Source organism: Bactrocera latifrons, unplaced genomic scaffold (assembly GCF_001853355.1).
Source record: "Bactrocera latifrons isolate USDA-ARS-PBARC rearing strain unplaced genomic scaffold, ASM185335v1 scaffold_41, whole genome shotgun sequence".
NCBI lineage: Eukaryota > Metazoa > Arthropoda > Insecta > Diptera > Tephritidae > Bactrocera > Bactrocera latifrons.
Window position 1 is genome coordinate 705,753 of NW_017537057.1, and position 21,209 is coordinate 726,961.

General features: G+C 40.3%; 3 protein-coding genes across 3 annotated transcripts in view; 1 reads left to right on the top strand and 2 right to left on the bottom strand.

Annotated features, from left to right (window-relative positions):
* The window catches only part of LOC108972600 (interference hedgehog), a gene marked incomplete at its 3' end in the record, with an annotated part of 228,030 nt that overhangs the window by 54,842 nt on the left and 151,979 nt on the right, over window positions 1-21,209 (top strand).
* On the bottom strand, window positions 201-6,544 carry LOC108972597 (CD109 antigen-like). Its single transcript, XM_018939233.1, has 13 exons — window positions 6,326-6,544; window positions 5,040-5,445; window positions 4,719-4,972; window positions 3,801-4,544; window positions 3,458-3,722; window positions 3,068-3,356; window positions 2,841-3,000; window positions 2,603-2,781; window positions 1,904-2,442; window positions 1,488-1,844; window positions 891-1,427; window positions 508-798; window positions 201-446 (listed from the first exon to the last, which is right to left on the bottom strand). Exons 1-13 carry the CDS (start codon window positions 6,388-6,390, stop codon window positions 201-203), a joined length of 4,332 nt encoding a protein of 1,443 aa, XP_018794778.1. The 5' UTR covers window positions 6,391-6,544.
* LOC108972596 (murinoglobulin-2-like) lies at window positions 8,713-18,995 on the bottom strand. Its single transcript, XM_018939232.1, has 13 exons — window positions 18,686-18,995; window positions 13,504-13,909; window positions 13,129-13,382; window positions 12,310-13,068; window positions 11,967-12,231; window positions 11,625-11,907; window positions 11,337-11,544; window positions 11,093-11,271; window positions 10,494-11,032; window positions 10,073-10,435; window positions 9,475-10,014; window positions 9,114-9,404; window positions 8,713-9,038 (listed from the first exon to the last, which is right to left on the bottom strand). The coding sequence occupies exons 1-13, from the start codon at window positions 18,760-18,762 to the stop codon at window positions 8,784-8,786; spliced, it is 4,419 nt and encodes a 1,472-aa protein (XP_018794777.1). The 5' UTR covers window positions 18,763-18,995; the 3' UTR covers window positions 8,713-8,783.

A 21,209-nucleotide genomic window follows, 5' to 3' on the forward strand; every position in this document is an offset into this window, starting at 1 on the left:
ACGATGCAAGATTTCTATGCCCAAAACTGAAGATCTTATACCGAAAACTGAAAACAGAAACTTCCACGAATTCTATACTTTTAAGAAGTGAGAAGTAAACCAGAAGTGAATATTAATCGTTGTTTTACCGTTTTATTGATAAATGTATATAAAATATTCTCTTATATGATTATTATTGATCTCACAAAATCTCGCTGTCTTCACTGACATGCTTTCTTGCATTCCTCATCGTCTTCACATATGTCGCACAACTTCGAGGCGACTTCGTAGTATACCGTTGCCCGTTTCAAAGTATCATAATAATCGTAGAGCACAATCGAAGCGGGTTTCTGACGAGCAACAGCAAACTGGCGCAGTGCTTCGACGGGCACACACTGTATTTCGCCCTTGGCCAGACTTTCGAAGTAGATGACAATCAAAGTGTCCGATTTCTGGGTTTCCACTTGCTGCAAGTAATTTTTATTTTGTATTTATCAAAATCGACTTTTCATTTCAAAGAGGTTTTACCCTGACTCGCGGTACGGCTTCAATGAATTTGAAAGCATCAGTTTCGGCTACATAACCCGAGGGGAGTGTCACTTCTAAAATCGCCATATTTGAGGCATCCCCTTCACCCTTATATTCGACACAGGCATCCATTTCCAATTTTAAGACTGGCGTGTTCTTATTGATTATGGTTTTGATTTCAAAACTTGGTTGAGGGTCCTTCTCGAGCACATTATACTGATAGGCGATTTGTACTAAGGCAGCACCCTTGCCCTTAGCAATGAAATCCACCGTGAGCGTTTTGTGTGGAAGCTGTGTGAGATGAAAAGCAAACTATGAAGTCTTTCTATGTTCTTGAATATTTATTGGATATTGTTTGGTTGTGGTTATGTATTGTTACTTACCTCCACTGTTTGAAGGAGCAGTCCATTGTTCTCATCTACTTTTATTATCTCCGAGCGTTCAATACCGCCTTTAGCCAGCACTTGAACTTCCATTACTCCGGGTTCATATTGCGCTTTTTCGGCGAAGCCAATTAAAGCTTGTAGGCCGACAACGGTATCTTGTGTGGATATGAAACCACCATAGCTGTTCCGCTGGGCTACCAACCATTTCACAATCGACAATAAATCTTCAATATCCACTAGGTTCCCATCTAAAAGCGTTAGCAGCGCATAGGAGGTGATCTCCACGTCTCCATTAGGTATCCAGCGCCACCAATGCTGCGAACGGTGTTCCGAAGCAGACCACCACATGCGATCCTCAGCGGTCTTCGCAGCTGACTTTAGTATTTCAAGTCGCTTACTTGCTGCAGCATGCTTAGCTAATTGTAAGGCGTACGCGGTTATGGCCTTAGCGAATATACTGGTAGATTTCTCGGTGTTCGCCAAAATAAAATCGAAGCCTTTGTTCACATTGGCTTGATAGTCCTTATTGAGTTGCTGCGTATTGGGAGTGGATTAGTTTAGAAGTAATTCAGTGTTTTGTTATAGAGATCATACCTTGTTTTCTATGAGTGTCAGTAAGACATGCGCTGTCAGCGCTACACCCTGCTGACGTTCTGCACCGAAACGTACGTTGCTTGTGTCCACAAAACTGCCGTTTTCTGCTTGTGTCTTGATGAGATATTTCAAGCTCTTCTCTAATATAGCAACGTCTACTTTTATAAACTCTTGCAGCTGGTGTAACGAACGCGCCACATATGCGGTAAGCCAGACGGAACCGTTCTCATTTCGGCCCTTAGCGCGAAATGTGACAAACGAACCATCATTCAGACGAAAGCCGAGCATGCGTTGATAACCCGTCTCCAAGTTTTGCAGTATCTTCGCTTCCAAAGCTGGCGTAAGCTTGTTGATGTTCTGTGCGGGAATAGAGTAATTTTAATGGAAACTTTTCTTAAAGTAAAGACATTACTTACCTTAAGGTATTTCAACACCAAATAATTGGGTATCAATGTCGACATAGTCTGCTCGGCACAGCCGGTTGGCATGCGCAATAAATGCTCGAGATTATTCAAAAGCGGTCCCAGTAAATCACCGATCACAGAGACTTCAATGTGTTCCGAGTATGGCACCACATCAGGTGGCAGCACTAAATCGAAGCTCTGTCGTTGTTCAGCCGCGTGCTTGCGATTCACAAAGAACGCGCGATTCGCATACTCCGTCACGCCTTCGGGTACTACTTTTAGTGTCTTGTGTATAGCATCAGCAGCGAGTGGTGAGACAGCAGTGTACTTCAACATAATATTGCCTATGATTTTAGGACGTAGCATAAATAAGACACCAGCTGAGGACTGCGCGGGTATGTGTACAAGTTTTGCTCTTTTCACTTCGCTGGAAATTTCGTTGGATATTTCGGTGAACTCATATTCGCCATCGGTATTGTCGAGTGTGATTTCGACATCCAATGCTTTATCCAGATAGTTGAAGACTAAAGCCGGCACATTGATGATTTCGCCTGTAAGGAATTGAAGTTTTACATTATAAAGTGTAGGCTCAGCAGACCTTTTTTGGGAAGGGCATATAAGGACAATGATTCACGGGCAATCCTTATAATCAGGGTTTCTTTATTCATACTCCAATTCGTGAGAGATTTTTTGAGGCAACGTCTGACTCACCTCTCTTCACCGAATATGGCAACCTCACTGATATAAAGAACGGCTGAAATGTGACAATATCAGTGCTGTGCGTTGTAACGCCAAGTCCTTTTTCTGGATGTAGTGCGAAACCTGAGACCACCCATGAAGTAATGGTATCTGGGATTTTCTTAGTCCAATTAAATTCCGCCGTTTGCGCGCTTAAAAGACAAAAGTCGTAATAATTGCGTAAATCAGGAATCCGAACCCTTCGACTTACTCCTCAATATCTGTGAAAATCCACGTTTCTGCAAAATCTCTGCGTACCACAATTTCTTGGCTGGCTACTGCTGCCGCTGCTCCCGAGGCCGGCACTGCTACGAGAGACACAGCACCCTCCGGTACGCGTAGAGCCGTCAGATCTTCGAAACGGTTGTCAACTACGTAATTGGTAAAAGTCATTTTGAAGTTTCAACATATGCTGCATCTATTTTTTTTTACAGTTACCTGGTGACGTGTGTGGCGCTGTGTAGTTGTAAAAATAGTTGCCATTAGTCATTGTTATGACACCACTTTGTCCACCCGGGTAGCGCGAATAACCGCCTTGCCAAGGTGTATATGTTGTATAGGAGCTGAGACGCCAGTTGAAATCATTTTCGGAAATATCATTATTGCGACCCAAAAGCAGTACGCTCTGATCAACAGCGAGCAGACCAACAAAGGAATGTGGTGTGGTTTTGATGCGTAGAACGACGTCTGCGCCGGGTTTTACCTCAGCTGGGGCAGTAATCTCCAACTGAGCAGTGAAAGAACAAGACATTTAAAAGGCGTATTATAGAGGGTTAGAGAGCGAAACTTAAATAAAAATTAGCGCAGTCTATTGAAAAATAACCGAACCTCATTTTGCATTTCCGTCTTAATTTGTAAACTCGTCTCGGCATAGTGAAATTCACCCAGTTCATCAATAAAGTAGCTGTAAAATCGTGCAAACGGCATCCACATGAAATTAGGAGTCAATGTTAAATCGAAGCTCTTGGCCTTATTAGGCACGAATACGCGTTCGCTGACCAAAATATTGCCACGACCCACGATGTTGTAGTCGAAATACGTTAGGGGCGCACTGGAGTTCAATGTCAGTATAATTTCCTCACCTGCGTTAAAACTGCAAAGAAGCAACAAGATATCGAAACCATTCTCATAATGATAACTCCGTTTTATAGACTGTTTACGTCCCACTTACGTATAACGTCCCTTTGGATACTCCAGCTGTGCCTTAAAGAAAGATTTTGGCGTCGTAGGCGTAACTGCCGTTACCACGTCTGTGACTTTTGGCGGCTCCTTCTGATATATGTTCGTCACGTCATGCTCCTCATCCTTGTAGAATGCTTTTATTTTATAGAAATGTGTATAGCCATCAAACTTTGCCAAAGCTGGCAACTTCACCTTAAACACCGCTGTGCTATTGACATCCAAAACGCTATCAAACTCCAAAACTTGGTTCTCAATTTTGGGTTCGGTGATATTTTCATCCTTATAGTAGTTTTTATTCAGCGATTCGGTAAAACGTAAGCGCACGGGCGTATTGATATCTCTTAACATTTCACCATCGTAGCTCACGACTCGGAATGCCATTTCCGCTTCCTCGTCGGCTGTGAACCAGTTGCAATTCTTAAAGACCTGACAGCTTATAAAGTAACGGTCTCGGTAGAGTGTTGCTGCTGTGGTGCCGTTGATTTTGACACCTGTGAAATTCTCCTCCACCGTCGTTGTAATGTCAAGCGGTGCGGTTCTGAAGCTGAGGAAGCTGTCTTTGTATTGGCTCACGTTGAGATCGAACTTCGCTTTACCATTCACCATATCCGTCGTCTTTATTATTTGCTGTGGTGGATCTGTTGAGTCGTCGTTGGTTTTGTGAGAATAGTAAAAAGACTGCAGCTTCATAATCAATGTGACCTTTCCATCAACCGGTTTGCCGTAGGTATAGCTGGAGGAACGACACAGAATGAAGTAAAATATTGCAATTGATTAAGCTTTAGAAAATAGACAAACATTTCCGTTGGATGTTTAATCTGTTCTGAGATTAACACGGAAGTACTACCGATAAAAACTCGAAAGCTCTAAACTAGTCTCTAACTATGTATTCACTAATAGTACTCACTTGGCTCTAACGACCACCTGCATATCGCCATCCTTCACCGACACTTTGGAAGTGGCATCCACGCTCACCTTATATTTGGGTAAAACATATTTCTGCACGTCGAAGCTGACAATGGTTCTGCGCCAACCACCATTGTCCACCGCCAAGCGCCACCTGCCCTGTACGGGGAACTCAGAAATTTTAAATTTGCCCGTGTAGACACCTTTGGTGACAGTAAAGTTCTTATATTCCTTAATGCGATTGCGCTTGCCATCCTATAAAATGGAAGTTTACATTTAAATACTTTAAAGTTCTAACAAGTCCTATGATACCTGTACTTACCTCAAACCAAATAACACTGCTCGCTGAAGGAAAACTCGGTTTCAGATTTTCGTCCATAAAAAGTACGCGAAAGTTGACCACATCGCCTGGTTTATACTTTCCCTTATCGGTTTGTATCTTCACATGTGTCTGAAAGACATTGTGATTGAGCTTGGTCGAGTTCTTGAAGATTAGACCGCTCAAGCCCTCCGCAGTGATATTGTAGTCGCCATCACGCAGTACCGGCACATTGAAGCCGATATTCTGCACTTCGTAAGGTTGCAGCTCAACGATTTTGGAATCGTTATATTGCGGACCTAAGAGACTGATTCTTACTGTTGCCGGTTCGTTGGCTTGATGCAGAGCGACAGCAACATTGTATTGGCCGTTCGTATGTATGGTGCCCGGTGCGACAATGGTGTAGTGGCTGTGAAAGAGTGAGATCGCATTAATGAAGAGATTGTGTTAAGAGAAAGAGAGCTTTATTACGAAGTTGATTGAGTGACAGAAATGAGTGATTTATATATTTTTGTTTGTATAAAAGAAGAAAAGAATGCAGACCTAAAGCCGGCAGGTCAATGCATGACAGTTTGGTATGTTTATATTCATTTCTTTCATAGATAAGCTAAGCTTGAGCTAGTAACGGATACGAGTTTCAAGTAGAACTTTACATTCTTTCATATATACACACTTGGGTATTTTAGTAAGAGGTTCTGGAGATTTGAAGACACAGCAAAAGATGACTTAAGATTTTTCATAGCTTTTGGTATATTTATTTTCTGAAGCAGTCTTTCGAAAACGCCTATTTTAATTAGTCCAAACGGTCCAAAAAACCTTTGATATTGTTTTATCAGACTCTTTAGAAAACCAGAAATCATTTGTGGTATTGAAGTTTCCGAGGTTCGCACATCACTCTACTGCTTTACGATTTCAGAGTCGTTTTCGCCCGTTCTTTTATACTTTGAGAGACTCTTAACTCTCTATATGCTATATGAGAACCTCGTAACTATTCGTATGATAACTTATTGCCTACGAAATTCTTCTACTATTTTTATATCTCACTTCAGCAAGACGAAAAAACTGGGTTAGTGAACTGTGAAAGCAGTTCTTGGAGCTTCGTGACTGAAGATGCTTTGTAAATATTAACAAAACAAATATTATCGTTTACTTTTTGAGAATATTAAGTTAACTTAAACTAACTATTCCTTCTATTATGCATTATTTTTTCGCTTTATTTGCATAAATCTACCAATATTTGCACAATGAACATGTAATTTCAATCAAAATGCTGTAAATACTCTACTCACCTAGCTGCGTTTGCCGTCCAGGCGATTTTCAAGATGACTAATATTAAAAGCGCCGCTCCTGGCATTGTTACTGTTGAAGCTATTAAAAAATCACACAAAACCGGAAAGATTATACAAACAAACACCTGTTGATCACTACAAAACTTAAACCAAACATTAAATGCCTGGAAGATCTTAGTTTCCGTTTAATGCGTGCAGCCAGACGCACCAAAGCACAGCTCGTCTGTGACTAAACGCGATTGCAAAATTCCCAAAGAAAGCGACGTTCTTTGTAGACTCACTTACTGTTTGTTGTTGAAGCAACGATTTGTTCTTGAGCGAAATTTCAATTGAGTTTGTCTCGGGCAAAGCCGGTTTGAAGAAATTCTAGTTCGATAGTTCCGCTTTTAATCAAGAGAGTCTGATTGGTCTTTCACACTCTCTCTTACTCATTCGTGCTCTTGATATAACTAGGTTCTAGTTATACAAATTGATAAGAAGACACAATGTAAACAAATCGCTGGACTGCTAGCGGGGAGATAAGTGTTTATTAAGTTCCTAAAAAGTTTTGATCGATTGTTTACAAGGTGACAGCGGATAAGATGCGCGTTAGATTAAAAATACTAAATATTTGTAAATGAGTGTTTAGACTTCGCCTTATGCGTCTACGATTTGTATTCTTTTAAGGGATTACATGGATTTTACCGAGCAAAAACGGTATATTTTGATTTTTTTTTTCGTATACAAATGAAACTTGTCATTAAAATTGTTTATTATTCTAAAGAAAAATATTTTACAAAGATTTTGTCAAAATTTCCGAGGAAAATATTTAAAACTCGGCCCTTACGGCATCATTTCCGGCTGCTTCTTGGAAAAAATTTGCCTCCGTGTTGACAGCAGAACTTTCTCTGGGATGAACAAAAGTAAAACCGTCGTTCAAGTTTTCGTTTCACGATAAAATTTGAAAAAAATTTCGAGACAAACGTATTTAAAGTTTTAAATGACTATACCTCGAGCCCGCAACTTTTCAAGGCTCTATCTCCAAAACTATTATATGGATCAAGTCGAGAATCTAGTTCAATATTCTAGAGATGTTATAAATAATTTAAATTTCTGTTTATCCGTGCAACGCATCTAACCCCTCAAAGCTCCTCCATTTCTGTTCTACTTTAAAGCCCAAAATTAGAAAGCTTGTCAGGATGTATAATCCTATACCAAATATTATCATATTAATGTTACGGAAAAGATTTCAGACATTGGATAGTCGAAAAAGTCTCCTTGTATTTTATCAGTAGATGTCGTTGCAGTCGTATATCTCAGGTTTCATGCCTTATAGTGTTGGAATGGTGAGATTTTAAGCTTCATTCCAAATAAAAATTAAATTCGGGATATATCGACGTGAAAGATGCACATTGTCTCGGCGACCTATTGTTGAAAAAGTCGACGAAATTATGGAAAAGATTGACCAGGACCGTCAAATACCTGATATCGCTAAGGAATTTAACAGGCATCAACAAACGGTTTTGAACCATTTAAAAAAGGCTGGCTACAAAAAGAAGCTCAATCTTTGGGTACCTTTTGTATCGAATTAACAAATGCGACTCTTTGCTGAACCGATATGAAATCGCAACACTTCTGAAACGAATGGTAACATGAGACGAAAAGTGAATTGAAAATATAAATGTTCACAAAGCCAGGATTGACGTCTCGAAAGGCTATGCTGAGTGTTTTGTGTGACTGGAGAAGAATCATGCACTATGGGTTGCTCCAGTCTGGCCAAACAATTGATTTTACATTTTACTCTCAACAACCGATGTGATTGAAGCAAGCAATCGAAAAAACGATCAGCACTGATCAACAGAAAGGGCCTCGTCTTCCATTGGGACAAAGTTTTCAAAGCCCACATACATCTTTGATGACTTGGTAAAAACTGGGAGAGTTTGGCTGGAAAGTTTGGAAGCCCTGACCTTGCACTATCGGACTACCATTTGCTTCGGTCAATGCAGAACTCACTTAATGGAGAGTAAAGTTGGCCTCAAGGGAAAAATTACTTGTCGTATTTTTTCGCCTAGAAACGAGAAAAGAAAGAGACATTATTCCAAGTCCCTAGCGAAAAAAAGTAATCGACCAAAATAGTATATATTTGGTTCATTATATGTAGCTCATTACAAATATAAAAAAAAAAAATTTGACATTTTATTAGAAATACGAAAAGACTTTTTTGACTACCCTATAATTGGATACCAAACTTCAGAAGGAGCTCTAGATCACAGCACCGCCTTTGGTTCAGCTACATAAATGACGTCTGTAGACCTCAAAAGTCATGTAGCGAATCATCCGCCAAAATTTCAATCCCCTGAAGTAAAATATTATTCGTATAGCAGAATTTATTTTTTAAACTATTTACATTTTTATTTATCAATAAAATTTTGGAAAATATTAAAAAGCCGTTATATATAATATGTACAATACAATTACTCTACGCCGTTGTGGCGCACATCTTCTTGCACTCCTCGTCATCCTCACAAATATCACAAAGTTTCGAAGACAGGGTATAGTACTCAGTGACTTTCTGTGTTGTGTCATAGTAGTCGTACAATACAACTGGACTTGGTTTTTGGTTCGCAACAGCATGTTGTTTCAATGCCTCAATCGGCACGCACGATACTTCATTCTTAGCCAGGCTCTCGAAGTATACCACAACTAAAGTGCCGTCTTGTTTGCTCTCTACTTGCTGTTGGCAAGATACATCAATTAATATCATAAATTATTAGGCTCCAAAATCACACCAAACGATTTGAAAACTTACCCTGACACGGTTAACGGCCTCAATTTGGCTGAAGCTCTCTTCATCTGTGACGAAACCGGAGGGTAGTGATACCTCCAATAGCGCCATATTTGAAGCCTCTCCATCGCCAATATATTGCACACAGACTTCCATGTCCAACTTGAAAGTAGGCGAATCTTTGTTGATGACTGTGTCGATCTTGAAAGCCGGCAGTTTCTCCTTTTCGAACACATTGTATTGGTAGGCGACTTGTACCAGAGCGGCACCGGTGCCCTTGGCGCTCAAATCTACCGAGAGTGTTTTCTGTGGTAGCTAAATAGTACCATAAATATAAAAAATTATCAGTTTTGACCTTTTTTTACTTCGCTTTCTATCTGCCTACCTCAACGGTTTGGGTCAGCAAACCGTTTTCTTGTGTCAAGTGTATAGTCTCTCGCTTTTCTCTATCGCCCTTGCCGCTCACATCCAAATCCATATTGGCTGCTTCATAGTCCGCGAAGTCGGCGAACTTGATCAAAGCACGGAGTCCCAGTACGGTATCTTGTGTAGAAGAGAAGCCGCCATAACTGTTGCGCTGCGCCACCAACCAACGTATAATCGGTAAAACCTCGTCCACCGTTGTTTTGCCGGTTTCGAACAGCGTGAGTAAGACATAAGACGTGATCTCTACATCGTTGCTGAAAGCCCAACGCCACCAGAGCTTGCTTGGCTTTTCCTTTTTGTTCGTCCACCATTTGCGATCATCCTCAGTCTTCGCAAGTGTCTGCAGTTCTTCGAGTTGCGGCGCTGCGGCGGGACTATTGATCTTATTTAGCGCATATGTAGTGATAGCCTTAACATGGAGATCTTCTTCTTTGTCGACATTCTCCAAAATGTATTTGAAACCCTTCTCGATTTCTGCTTCATAAGGCTTAGCGAGTTCCTGTTAAGAAAAATATTATAAATATGATTTTACATATGTTAAGGTTAAAAACATGTACCCCAGCTTCTACTAGTGTAAGTAATACGCTAGCTGTAAGTGTTAAAGGTCTTCTGTAGGAACCAAAGAAGAAATCGTTGCTCTCCAAGAAACTTCCGTTGTCGGCTTGCTTGCTAACTAAGTACTTCAATCCTTCCTTTAAGACATTTTCGTCGACCTTTATGTGTTCCTTAGCTTGGTTAAGTGAGCGCACAATGTATGCCGTTAGCCACGTGGAGCCATTGACGGGATACTCTGTGTTACGATAACCGGCGAAAGATCTGAACGAACCGTCATCTAGACGGAAGCTCAGAATGTGTTGGTAACCAGAGAGGAGATTACTTTGAATTTGTGATTCTAAAGCTGGCGTCAGTTTGTTCGTTTGCTGCAGAAAGCAAGAATCGTGAACAAAATATATTATTGAGTTAAACCTTCAGACTTACATTTAAATATTCCAAAACAACGAAGTTTGGCACAAATGACGATGTGGTCTGCTCCGCGCAACCAGTTGGTAAGCGCACCAAGTGGTCCATATTATTCAAAAGGGGTCCCAAAATATCGCCTATAGCAGAGACTTCGATATGTTCGGAGTCGGGCACTAGATCTTGTGGTAATACCAGTTCGAAAGACTCCTTGAACTCGGGCGTATCCTTAAGATTGACAAAGTATGCACGATTTGCATACTCGGTTACACCTTCAGGCACAACTTTCAGCGCTTTATGTATGGCATCGCCGGCAATCGGGGAGACGGCGGTATATTTCAATAATATATTGCCAATGACTTTGGGACGTATCATGAAGGAAACACCAGCTGAAGATTGAGCGCCTACGCGAACATTCTTAACACGGCTCGCCTCGTTGATAACCTCATTGGAGACATCGGTAAATTCATATTCGCCGTCGGTGTTGTCAAGTGTGACAGCAACGTCTAAAGCCTTATCCAAGTAGTTGAAAATCAAGAGTTGTGTGTTGACGACCTCGCCTGAAGAGTGAAACATTAATTAATTAGATTGAGAGCTTAGAAAAAATTTAAAAAATATACCTCGTTTTACGGAGTAAGGAAGGCGCGGCGACAAGAAGAATGGCTGGAATGTTTTTATGTTTTTGGAGTCCTTCATTACTGCAAGTCCTTTTTCGGGACTTAGGGCAAAAGCTGTAAGCACCCATGACGTAATGGTTTCAGGTATTTTATCAGACCAGTCGAACTCTTCTGCTTGTGTGCTGTGTAGGTGAAAGATAGAAAATTGAGAAACTTATTTCAGATTTTCACTGTGTGCGGAACTTACTCTTCAATATCCTTGAACAGCCAAGTTTCACGAAAATCTTTTCGAACTACTGGTTGCTGCGCTGGTGGTGAGCCGGGAGAATCATATTGAACAGCACCTCCAGCACCAGCGAAGCTAGCCTCTGGAGCCGTGGTAGTTAAAGCAGAGTCATGGACTTTGTGGAAGCTCTTTACTACGTCACCACGAGCACTGAAGGGTGTGGGATATGCTAAGGGATCAATAAAAAAGAATGTCAAATATAGTTGTCAGTAGTCCTCAAAATATGTTTATTTTAAACGTGCAACTTACACTGAACTGGCTTGGTCCAATTGTAGAAGTAATCTGCGGAAGTGAGTGTCACCACACCCGTAGATTCACCGGGGTAGTGCGAGTAACCACCTTGCCATGGTGTGCTAGTGTCGTAGCTACTGACGCGCCATCTAAATTCACTTTCGGAGATGTCGTTATTACCAGCGAGAAGCAAGACGCTCTGATCAACAGCCAGTAGGCCGACGAACGAGTGTGGTGCAGTCTTAATGTGCAGCGATACATTTTCGCCAGGTTTCACCTCACTCGGTGTGGTAATGTCAAGCTGTAAAAAAAGAGTCAACTGGAAGACTTTGCGCGCTTAGCGACGTATGATGTACTTACCGTGTTTTGTAGCTCCATTTCTGCTTGGAAGGAGGTCTCCGAATAATGGAACTCGCCATTTGCGTCAACATAGTAAGCAAAAACTCTCGCGTAGGGCGCATATATGTGTGTGTACGGTAACGTGATATTATAGACCTTGGTATTCTCTGGTAGAACCACTCGTTGATGTTCCACAACATTACCACGTCCAATGACGTTATAAACGAAATAACGCAAGGGCTCGCTCGAATTGACAGTTATTGTGACAGTTTCAGATGAATTAAAGCTGTAATCGGCAAATTAAGAAAAGGAATGAAAAATTGAAATCGTTTCTACCACCGATTCTAGAAATGTCAATACTTACGAGTATTTGTTCGATGGATAATAGGTGCTCAGCTTAAACCATTCGGTTGGTTCTTTCTCTTCTGGTTGCGGCACCACATTTTTGGGTTCGCGATATTGATATGAGTTCGATAGCTTGCGCGTCTCATCGATATACTCAGCAGTTATTTCGTAGTAATGCTGATAGTCCTCAATCTCGTCCAAGTTGGGCAGTTTCACGGTGAATTTCGCAAAGCCAGTACCGTTGAGGTGACTCTCGAAGGTATGCGTTTTGCCTTCGATCGTGGGTCGCACAGTTGTTGTGGTGTCTTCCGGATGGCGTGCACCATGCCAGAAGTGTCGTTCCGACAATGTTTCTTTGTATACCAGCTTAATTGGATTCTTGGTATCTGTTAACACTGTACCATCGACAAATTTAACATGGACTAACACTTCCGACTCTTTGTCCGCGTAATATGTGTAACATGTGTCGTAGGAAACACAGCTCATGTCATAACGATAAGGGTAAACACTTATGTATTTAGTCTCGTTGAGTTTGACGCCCGTGTACGCCTCCTCCACAGTAGTGGTGATTTGCATGGATGTGGCGTACATATCGCTCATCAAATGGTCTTTGAAATCCTTAACATTGACGAGCAACTTGGCTTTACCGTTCACCATATCGGCACTCTTAATAAGTGTGGGCGCGCTCTTGATCTTCGCGTCGTCAGAGTAGGAGTAGAGATCGCCATAACCTACCACAGCGGTAACTTTTCCTTCCACAGGTTTGCCATACGTGTAGCTGAGGAAAATATTTGTGAGTCGTAGTTTAGACTCAATGGCACGAGTACGAGATACTTACTTGGCCTTCGCCACAATATTGACATCGCCATCGCGTACGGATACGACTTCGGTAGCCTCGATTTTCACTTCGTATTTAGGTAGCACATATTTCTCCACATCAAAGTAAACCTCTTGATTGTAGGAGCCGCCATTCTTAACAATCAAACGCCAACCACCGAGCACCGCAAACTCGGATATTTGAAATTCCCCCGTGTATACGCCATTTTTGAGCTCGAAATTTTTGAATTCCTTAACAATGTTGCGTTTGCCATCCTACAAATTAAAAGTAAGAAGATGAGGAACTTTAAATCTCCTTTACAATCCTTCCCAAGTTATGGCCTTACAAAAGACTTTAGCGGAAATCTTATCAAAAACTCTCCTCTTCGAAACTCACCTCAAACCAAATGGCAGCGTCCTTATCCGCTGCGCCAGGTTTCAAGTTCTCATCCAAAAACAGCACACGGAAGTTCACCTTATCGCCAGGCTTATATTTGCCCTTGTCAGTTTGTATTTTAGTGATTGCCGCGAATTTGTCGTAATTTAGCTCGGTTGTATTTTTGAAAATCAATCCCGATATGCCCTCCGCCGTAAGATTGTATTTGCCCTTCGGCAAAGCGGGCACATCGAACTCTACTTCTTTCGCTTCATCGGGTTGCAGTTCGATCGTCTCAATCTTCTCGAAATCTGGACCAACTAAGCCAACCTTCAATGTGACTGGTTCTTTATTCTGATAGACAGCCACGCCAACGGTATATTTGTTGTTCGAATGCAAGGTGCCGGGTCCAATCACAGAGTAGTGACTGCAATTGAGATAAGAACACGATTTTTTTGTTTCTTTTGAAATGTCTTCACATGGGAATATATATAATATGGAATATATTCGTAAATTTTATAAAGAGTATAATAATATTGATTTGAAAATAGGTATAGAAAGTTTGTTGTTTTGTTTGTTGACCCATAAGACGAAAATATCACTTTATCAGTCACCTTTGTTAGAAAAGTAATGAAATAAAAAATTAAAAAGTTATTGAGAAGATAAGCTTGAGTTCAAATTATGCGCTCTGATCCAATCAGCAGCTGTTTTAGCTACTTAACTAGAGATTAGACTGCACAATTGCAGCTTCATTTTATTTAATAATGCAATTGTTGCTTTTTGCCTATACCTGATACATGAAGCAGCGGTTGTTTGACAGTAATTAAGAAATGTATTTTTCGATTTAAATCGCTTACTAAAATTAGTAGTTTGTGATAACTGGCGTAAGCTCTAAAAATATATTGGATGTAAGTAGTTGTGAGCATTTGTTCTAAAAGAGATTATGGAGATTAAAAGACATATGGAGCTTATAGCTTATTTTCCACTAATATGCTACCTCAGCTTGTGATCTCATGAACCAAAATTAGTTGAGATTCGTCTTCTTTGAAACTATAACAGTGGGTCATTCTGGGCCGGATTTCGGCAATACCCTTTATCCTTTGCAAGCTCACACCAATTCAAAATCCCAAGAGTATACAGATCGCTATGCGCTTCGGCTTTCCATTGGATGAAGGTCTTCCCATTCGATGCGCATTTGTTGGATTTTTATGCACTTCAATATATCCACGCAGCCGTAGAACTCATGCAGTTCGCGGTTCCAACTTCTTCGATATTCATCGCGAACGAGCACAGATGTTCCACTTGCTTTCTCATCACGGGTTGTCTTCGTTAATGTTTTTAAAATGTGACGTAACCGCCAACAGATTTAAAATCGGAAATGCTTCTTGGAACTCGAGCTCCTCGTCTGTTCTGGGTAGTATTTTAACTTTAAGTACGCAATTCACTAAGATGGAGTTGTTGAAGGCGATAATGGTGGCCAATGCATGTCTGAAGTTTGCTGAGTCCTGTTGGATCGACGTCGTCGTAGTCGAATTATGTACCTTTAATGCTCCTAGGGGGCGGTTCGGGAAACAACCCAGCTGTTCGGTAGGAGACATCAGAAGGCATTCTGTAATATTTCGGAGTTTTCTATAATTTCTACATCTGTGTTTCACTACACACGTTGATCGGCCGGACGATTGTCCTTTAGTATGTGGCCAACAATGTTTTATTGTCCTTTTCTTAAGTGGGTAAAAGAGCATAGAGTCAGAACTTTACTGCCTTTCACCAGTTAGTGAATGTGCTCCTCTGGATTTAGCGAGGCACAATATACCCTAGGTCGCGGTCCAATTCTCATTTACTTAGTGGAGTGCCAGGCTGCTCGTAGGGAAGACCAAGAAAGATCGGTCAGATCGGACGGGCTGCTTACCGTCCTGATCTTTAAGTTCACGTATGCAAAAGGTTTATTTTTGATAGTATGGATATTTGGTATACGAATAAGCTGTAGAGTTGAGTCGCTACCATAAAAGCTAAGTGGTAATTAGATTAGAGATGGTTTTCGAGAAAAATAACATCGGGTAAGGATAATTTCCAGTAGTTCTTTGTTAATACTATCTGTCTTCTAAGCCTTGATGGCAGTTAACCAATTAAAATATGGATGGTTTATTATGAAATATGTCTTCTCGGAAAATAGTTTTCTGTACTTCAACTTAAGAACTTCAGTATTTAGAACTTCTTATCTCTGCCGGTATTCGCATATTTTATTGAATTAAACTACTTTCTGATTTCTTGATAATATTTTCATTTTATGTATCACCAATTCCAGTAAATTTTGAAATTTAGTGTATTTAGTCTGCGTCTGCTGCTGTAATAAATTATCAAATATTTTTTCTAAGTGTAGAATCATTAAGCCTAATTAAAGAACTTGTACCAAGATTATAAAACACGTGTCAGTGTTGTTCATTACAATATAAAATAAAAGTGATAAAACTTAAAAAACATCAGAAAAACATCCCGTTAATTAATTAATATTCATCAAGGGACTATTAAAAGACAAGTTCTAAATGATGAAACTTGTTTTTTCTAAACAGATTAAGCGAGAAAGCCAACTTTTTGCAGCAAATTTTTTTTCGTTTGAAAATAAAAGTAGAAATTTGCAATTAAAATCGACTAAGCTACTGAAATTAGAAGCAAATAAAATAAATAAATTTTAAACAACAACAATAAACAACTTAACATGTCTTTGAGGCTTTTCACGTTGCATTCGCGATTCCAGATTGGACAATAATTAATATCTGATAAATGTCATTTTAGCAAATCACACACAATATGCTTAAAAAATATTTAAAATAAGCTGGTAATACAAAGTTAAGTTAGCTGGATTCATGCCGATAATATATGACAATATATGAATATACATACATATGTAAATAGCCTCGCACATTTTTCATACCTAAATATCATATAACTGCATTAGCCAACCTTGAATGGAAGTGATTTCGTGTCTAAACTTCGAAAAAAAGGCAAAAAAAATTATGAAAAAAAACACCAAATTAACAAGTCAATAAAAACGACAAGCGATGCTTTTTCACACAATGCGCGGACTGCGAGTTTTAGCATGAAACGTAACGGCACACACAATAATACAAATAATTTATTCATAATGTTTGGGAAAACCCCGGAATAGTTTAGCGCGCAAATCGGTGAGCAAATAGCACTTCATATAAATCTTGGAAATAATGAAAACAAAAACTACCACTATTAACAGTTATGCCACTTTTATTTTCTAATTTTAACAAACATTTCAAAGTAACATGTTTCGCCTCTTTATTTAACGATGCTTGGATGAATCAGGTACAGTTATGGGTATTTATTTCCGAACACTTTTGAAGCAGGTGACGAGTTCTAAGTATAACGCTAATTAGCAATATGTTTTTATAATAAAGTGAAAGTTTATAATTAGTGCCTCAGTTGAAACGTAATGATTTTCGAGCTCGAAAAACAGTGAACAGTTTCCCCGTAGCGGTCACTTGAGTTAGCTGACTATCCTGAAGTCATGCGGAGCTAAATCAAATGAATACGCTGGTTGCGGCACGATATTGGTTGAAAATTTGGTGAAAGACTCACCAAGAATCAATGTAGTACGCGACGGTGCATTCTTGTGGTGCAAAAACTAAGAGTTGTCGGCCATAGTTCCGGCCTCTTTTTAAAAATAGCTTCGCGTAAAGGACGCGTAACGATAAAATAATATTCGTCGTTGACAGTTTGGCCGATCGGAAGGAGTTCGGAGTGCACCACATCTCGATAATCGAAGAAAACTGACAACATAGCCTTAAGTTTTGACCTGCTTGACGTGATTTTTTGGCTTTGGTTAATTTTTGCCGCGATATTCGGTCGATTGATCGTCACTTCTGGGTCGTAAGCATAGATTCGAGAATCAACGTCAGGTGTTGATCATCAGTAGAGGTTAAGGGCCGTCCTGGACGTGGCTCCTCAATACGTTCTCGACCCTTTCCGTCACCCAAGATTTTTACAAACATTTTGAACGTTTTGACACCAGAAATTTGATTCTGCACACAAAATTTAATGGAACGTTTGTGTGGTCTGTAGTTGTGATAATCCAGGTCGAAAGTTTTATAAAATAAACGCCCGAAGATGTTCGCGATTTAATTCCATTTTTTTGGCGCAGTTGAATATTTTAACTTACTTTATGCAACACAAATAATGCTCGTATGTCAAAGCGTTCTAAGTGTGGGTAACATCAAAAATATCAAACTTTCCGATAAAATTGTGAGTTATCAAATTGCCACACTAGGGTTTTCAAATACGACCAAATGAACGACAACCTTCATGGTTGATCAGAGTGTCGGGCTGAGATGGTTTAGCCTTGTGAATTGTGATTGTAGTGTAGTGGCAGAATTCTGCTGAGTTGACAGTCCTTGGCCAGATAGAAATCCGGATCCGTTCCGGTAACGTAACAAGATAGGGATTCTAATTTGATAAACTTTTGATCAACTGATCCTCAGGCCTTCTGAATCAATGCAACATGGTTTATTTACTGTTAAATAATATGATTTAATCAAGCAAGCTAGTGTTAAATCGTAGGTGAGATCCGTTTGAAAAATATGATATAGTAGATGAGAATCTTTTGGAAGAACAGTTGTTTGGTTATTTGAAGAACTTAAGACCTACTTTGAGAACTTATTGGAAATATTATCAGATTATTAACAGTTTCCTTGCTCTTCACTCCAATTATTGAATTATTCTTCCAAGATGCTCTGATTTTCCAACTCTGTCATAGGGATGTAGCATATTTGATTGAAAACCGGTGATCATAGCTATAGAACGATTTTCTGAGCTTTAAAAATTGCTTACATAAATCAAAAATTAAAAATTGTATTTTTCCAATTTTTGAAACTCACAAATGGATACAATATTTTATATAGTCACCTAAAATGCAAAACCTAAATTGATTTTTTTTTATTGTTTGCGATTCACTACATTATATTTCATATATGTATGTGGCATAAAACTGTCAGCTCCCGCTGTCTGTTATAGCCAATATATAACCATTTTATAGCTATTTTGTAACCAATACGTAACCATTTTATAAATAAAAAAATGCTAACGTTTTTTAAAACACTTAGTATTTAAATCAATGCAGATATATACCATATCATCATATTTTTAATCTAATTTACTGTACATATGTATATGCACTTACCCCTGCCCCTCGCCTTGCACCAATGCGTTCAAGTTCAACACGGCCGCGCACAGGGCCAACAAAAACAATCGCTTCATGTCGCTGAACACAAAACACCCGTCAAATTAGAAATAGACAACTAACAAAGTCAACGGCAGTAAAAAATTATGATGAACGCACAAAAAGGTCACACAAATTTGTGTTTTTATGAAATCGTCTCTTTACTTCCTCCAAAGCAAATTTGTATGTAAATTCACGCTACAATGCAGCAGCCGTTCGCTTTGGCTCGACTACCTTCGACGAAAAGTGTTGCGCGGCAACTGACCAACCAAGCGCGTCTTCGCTTAGAGCTAAGCTCAGTCCGCTGGCAGCGGCACACTGCAAATAAAACAAATAAAGCAAAAGTGGAAAACAAATAAAATTAGCCAAACAACAGCCAGATTTTTATGACAAATGATGACAAATACAATACCTGTGCGCGAAGTGAGAGCACGACGAATAAACAGCAGTAATCACGCCAAGCGCACAGCTACTCAGCGCAAATGCATGCGAGGGTGTGTGTGTGTGAGCCAAACTACGAGCATGCATACTAATTGGCTGAGCCAAGCAAATGTAAACAGAAATAAGGGAAAAACCGGCAAAATTTACTTCTATCCGCACGGGGAGGGGGGGCTTTCAAGTTCGAGCGTCTCGTAAACAAAACCGGGTCTGCATGAGCCGCTAAGCACTTAATCTGCCACTCAGCTCGATCAAGCGTCTGTGCAAAATCAGCGCTTATTTGTAGCGCGAAGAGCGCAAAATATTTGCACTCAAAACAAGTCGAGATTAGCGGCCTGGCATTGCCACATCGAAAGCGGGGTGGCGGGCGCGCTGCCGGCGAAGACGCTTATTATGATGTATGTATGTGTGTGTGGAAGTGTGCGTGTTTGAGAGCGTGTTAACCGGCTTATGACGTGCATACTCATGAATGTATGGGTGTAGCTCTGTGTGTGCGACTTGCATATCAATATCAACTGAAATGACGCACGACGCCTCGCAAATATATGTACATACAATACACGACATGTGGGTATCAATGCAGCCAATCAATGAGAGTGATTCCCCAGTGCAGTGAGAGCGTGTGGAAAAGCCGGCTGCCATATTCGGTTGTGTCTGGCCTAAAAATACAAGTTAACGCGGAAATTTCAGCTAATTACCACTGGCATAAATAACTCGCAGTCGTGCGGTAATCATTGTAATGCATACTTTGTGTGTGTGTGGGTGTGTATTAGATGAAAAAGGAAATTTCAGATATCGTAACATTTATCCAATTTCCTATCGTTTCCTAGGCACTTATATACATATATCTATGTACATACAAATATACACATATATATTCGCATATTGGCTTTTTCAGCGTAATAAGCTTTCGAGGTTCTTGTAATTAAATGTTTCTTCTCGGAACTCATTTGGGTTTTTTGTAACGCATTTTATGTATAAAATGTTAGCAGTAACGAGAAAAGTACGAAATATCACGAAATATTTAATTTTTTTTTATTCTTTTTCTTCTTGTTAATTGGCGTAGACACCGCTTACGCGATTATAGCCGAGTTAACGAAAGCGCGCCAGTCGTTTCTTCTGTTCGCTACGTGGCGCCAATTGGATATTCCAAGCGTAGCCAGATCCTTCTCCACCTGGTCCCTTCCTCTGCTTCCCCCGGCGGGTACAGCGTCGAATACTTTCAGAGCGTAGCCGCTGTCTTTTAATTCGCTGAACTATGTCAATGTCGTTATATATCTCATACAGCTCATCGTTCCACCGAATGCGATATTCGCTCAAAGGACCATAAACCAGAACTTTTCTATCGAAAACTCTCGACTCATCGGTTGCAGGACGGGATGGGAATTATGAATGACTTATAGTGTTTGGTTTTTGTTCGTTGAGAGAGGACTTTGCTTCTCAATTGCCCACTCAGTACGAAGTAGCATCTGTTGGCAAGAGTTATCCTACGTTGAATTTCCAGGCTGACATTGTTGGCGGTGTTTACGCTGGTTTCAATATAGACGAAGTTATCTACGACTTCAAAGTTATGACTATCAAAAGTGACGTGAGAGCCAAGTCGCGAGTGCGACGACTGTTTGTTTGGTGACAGGAGATATTTCGTCTTGCCCTCGTTCACTGCCAGACTCATCTGCTTTGCTTCATTGTGCAGTCTGGAGAAAGCAGAACTAACGGCGCGATTGTTGAGGCCGATGATATCATACGCCAGCAGCTGTATACTCTTGTAGAAAATGCTATCTTCTATATTTAGTTCTGCAGCTCGAATTATTTTCTCCAGAAGCAGATTGAAGAAGTCGTACGTCAGGGAGTCGCCTTGTCTGAAACCTCGTTTGGTATCGAACGGCTCGGAGAGGTCCTTCCCGATTCTGTCGGAGCTTTCGGTATTGCCTAACGTCAGTTTCCACAGCTGGGATACCAAATTCAGACATCGCGGCATAAAGGCAGCTCCTTTTCGTGCTGTCGAAAGCAGCTTTGAAATCGACGAAGAGGTGGTGAGTGTCGATTC

Coding starts and splice junctions, on each gene's coding strand:
- LOC108972597 (XM_018939233.1), bottom strand. CDS start 6,390: ATGCCAGGAGCGGCGCTTTTAATATTAGTCATCTTGAAAATCGCCTGG. Junction 1,845..1,903: donor TGGTGTTGAAATACCTTAAG/GTAAGTAATGTC, acceptor ATTCCCGCACAG/AACATCAACAAGCTTACGCC. Junction 447..507: donor AAGCCGTACCGCGAGTCAGG/GTAAAACCTCTT, acceptor AATTACTTGCAG/CAAGTGGAAACCCAGAAATC.
- LOC108972596 (XM_018939232.1), bottom strand. CDS start 18,762: ATGAAGCGATTGTTTTTGTTGGCCCTGTGCGCGGCCGTGTTGAACTTG. Junction 11,545..11,624: donor TTGGACCAAGCCAGTTCAGT/GTAAGTTGCACG, acceptor TTGATCCCTTAG/CATATCCCACACCCTTCAGT. Junction 9,039..9,113: donor AGGCCGTTAACCGTGTCAGG/GTAAGTTTTCAA, acceptor TCTTGCCAACAG/CAAGTAGAGAGCAAACAAGA.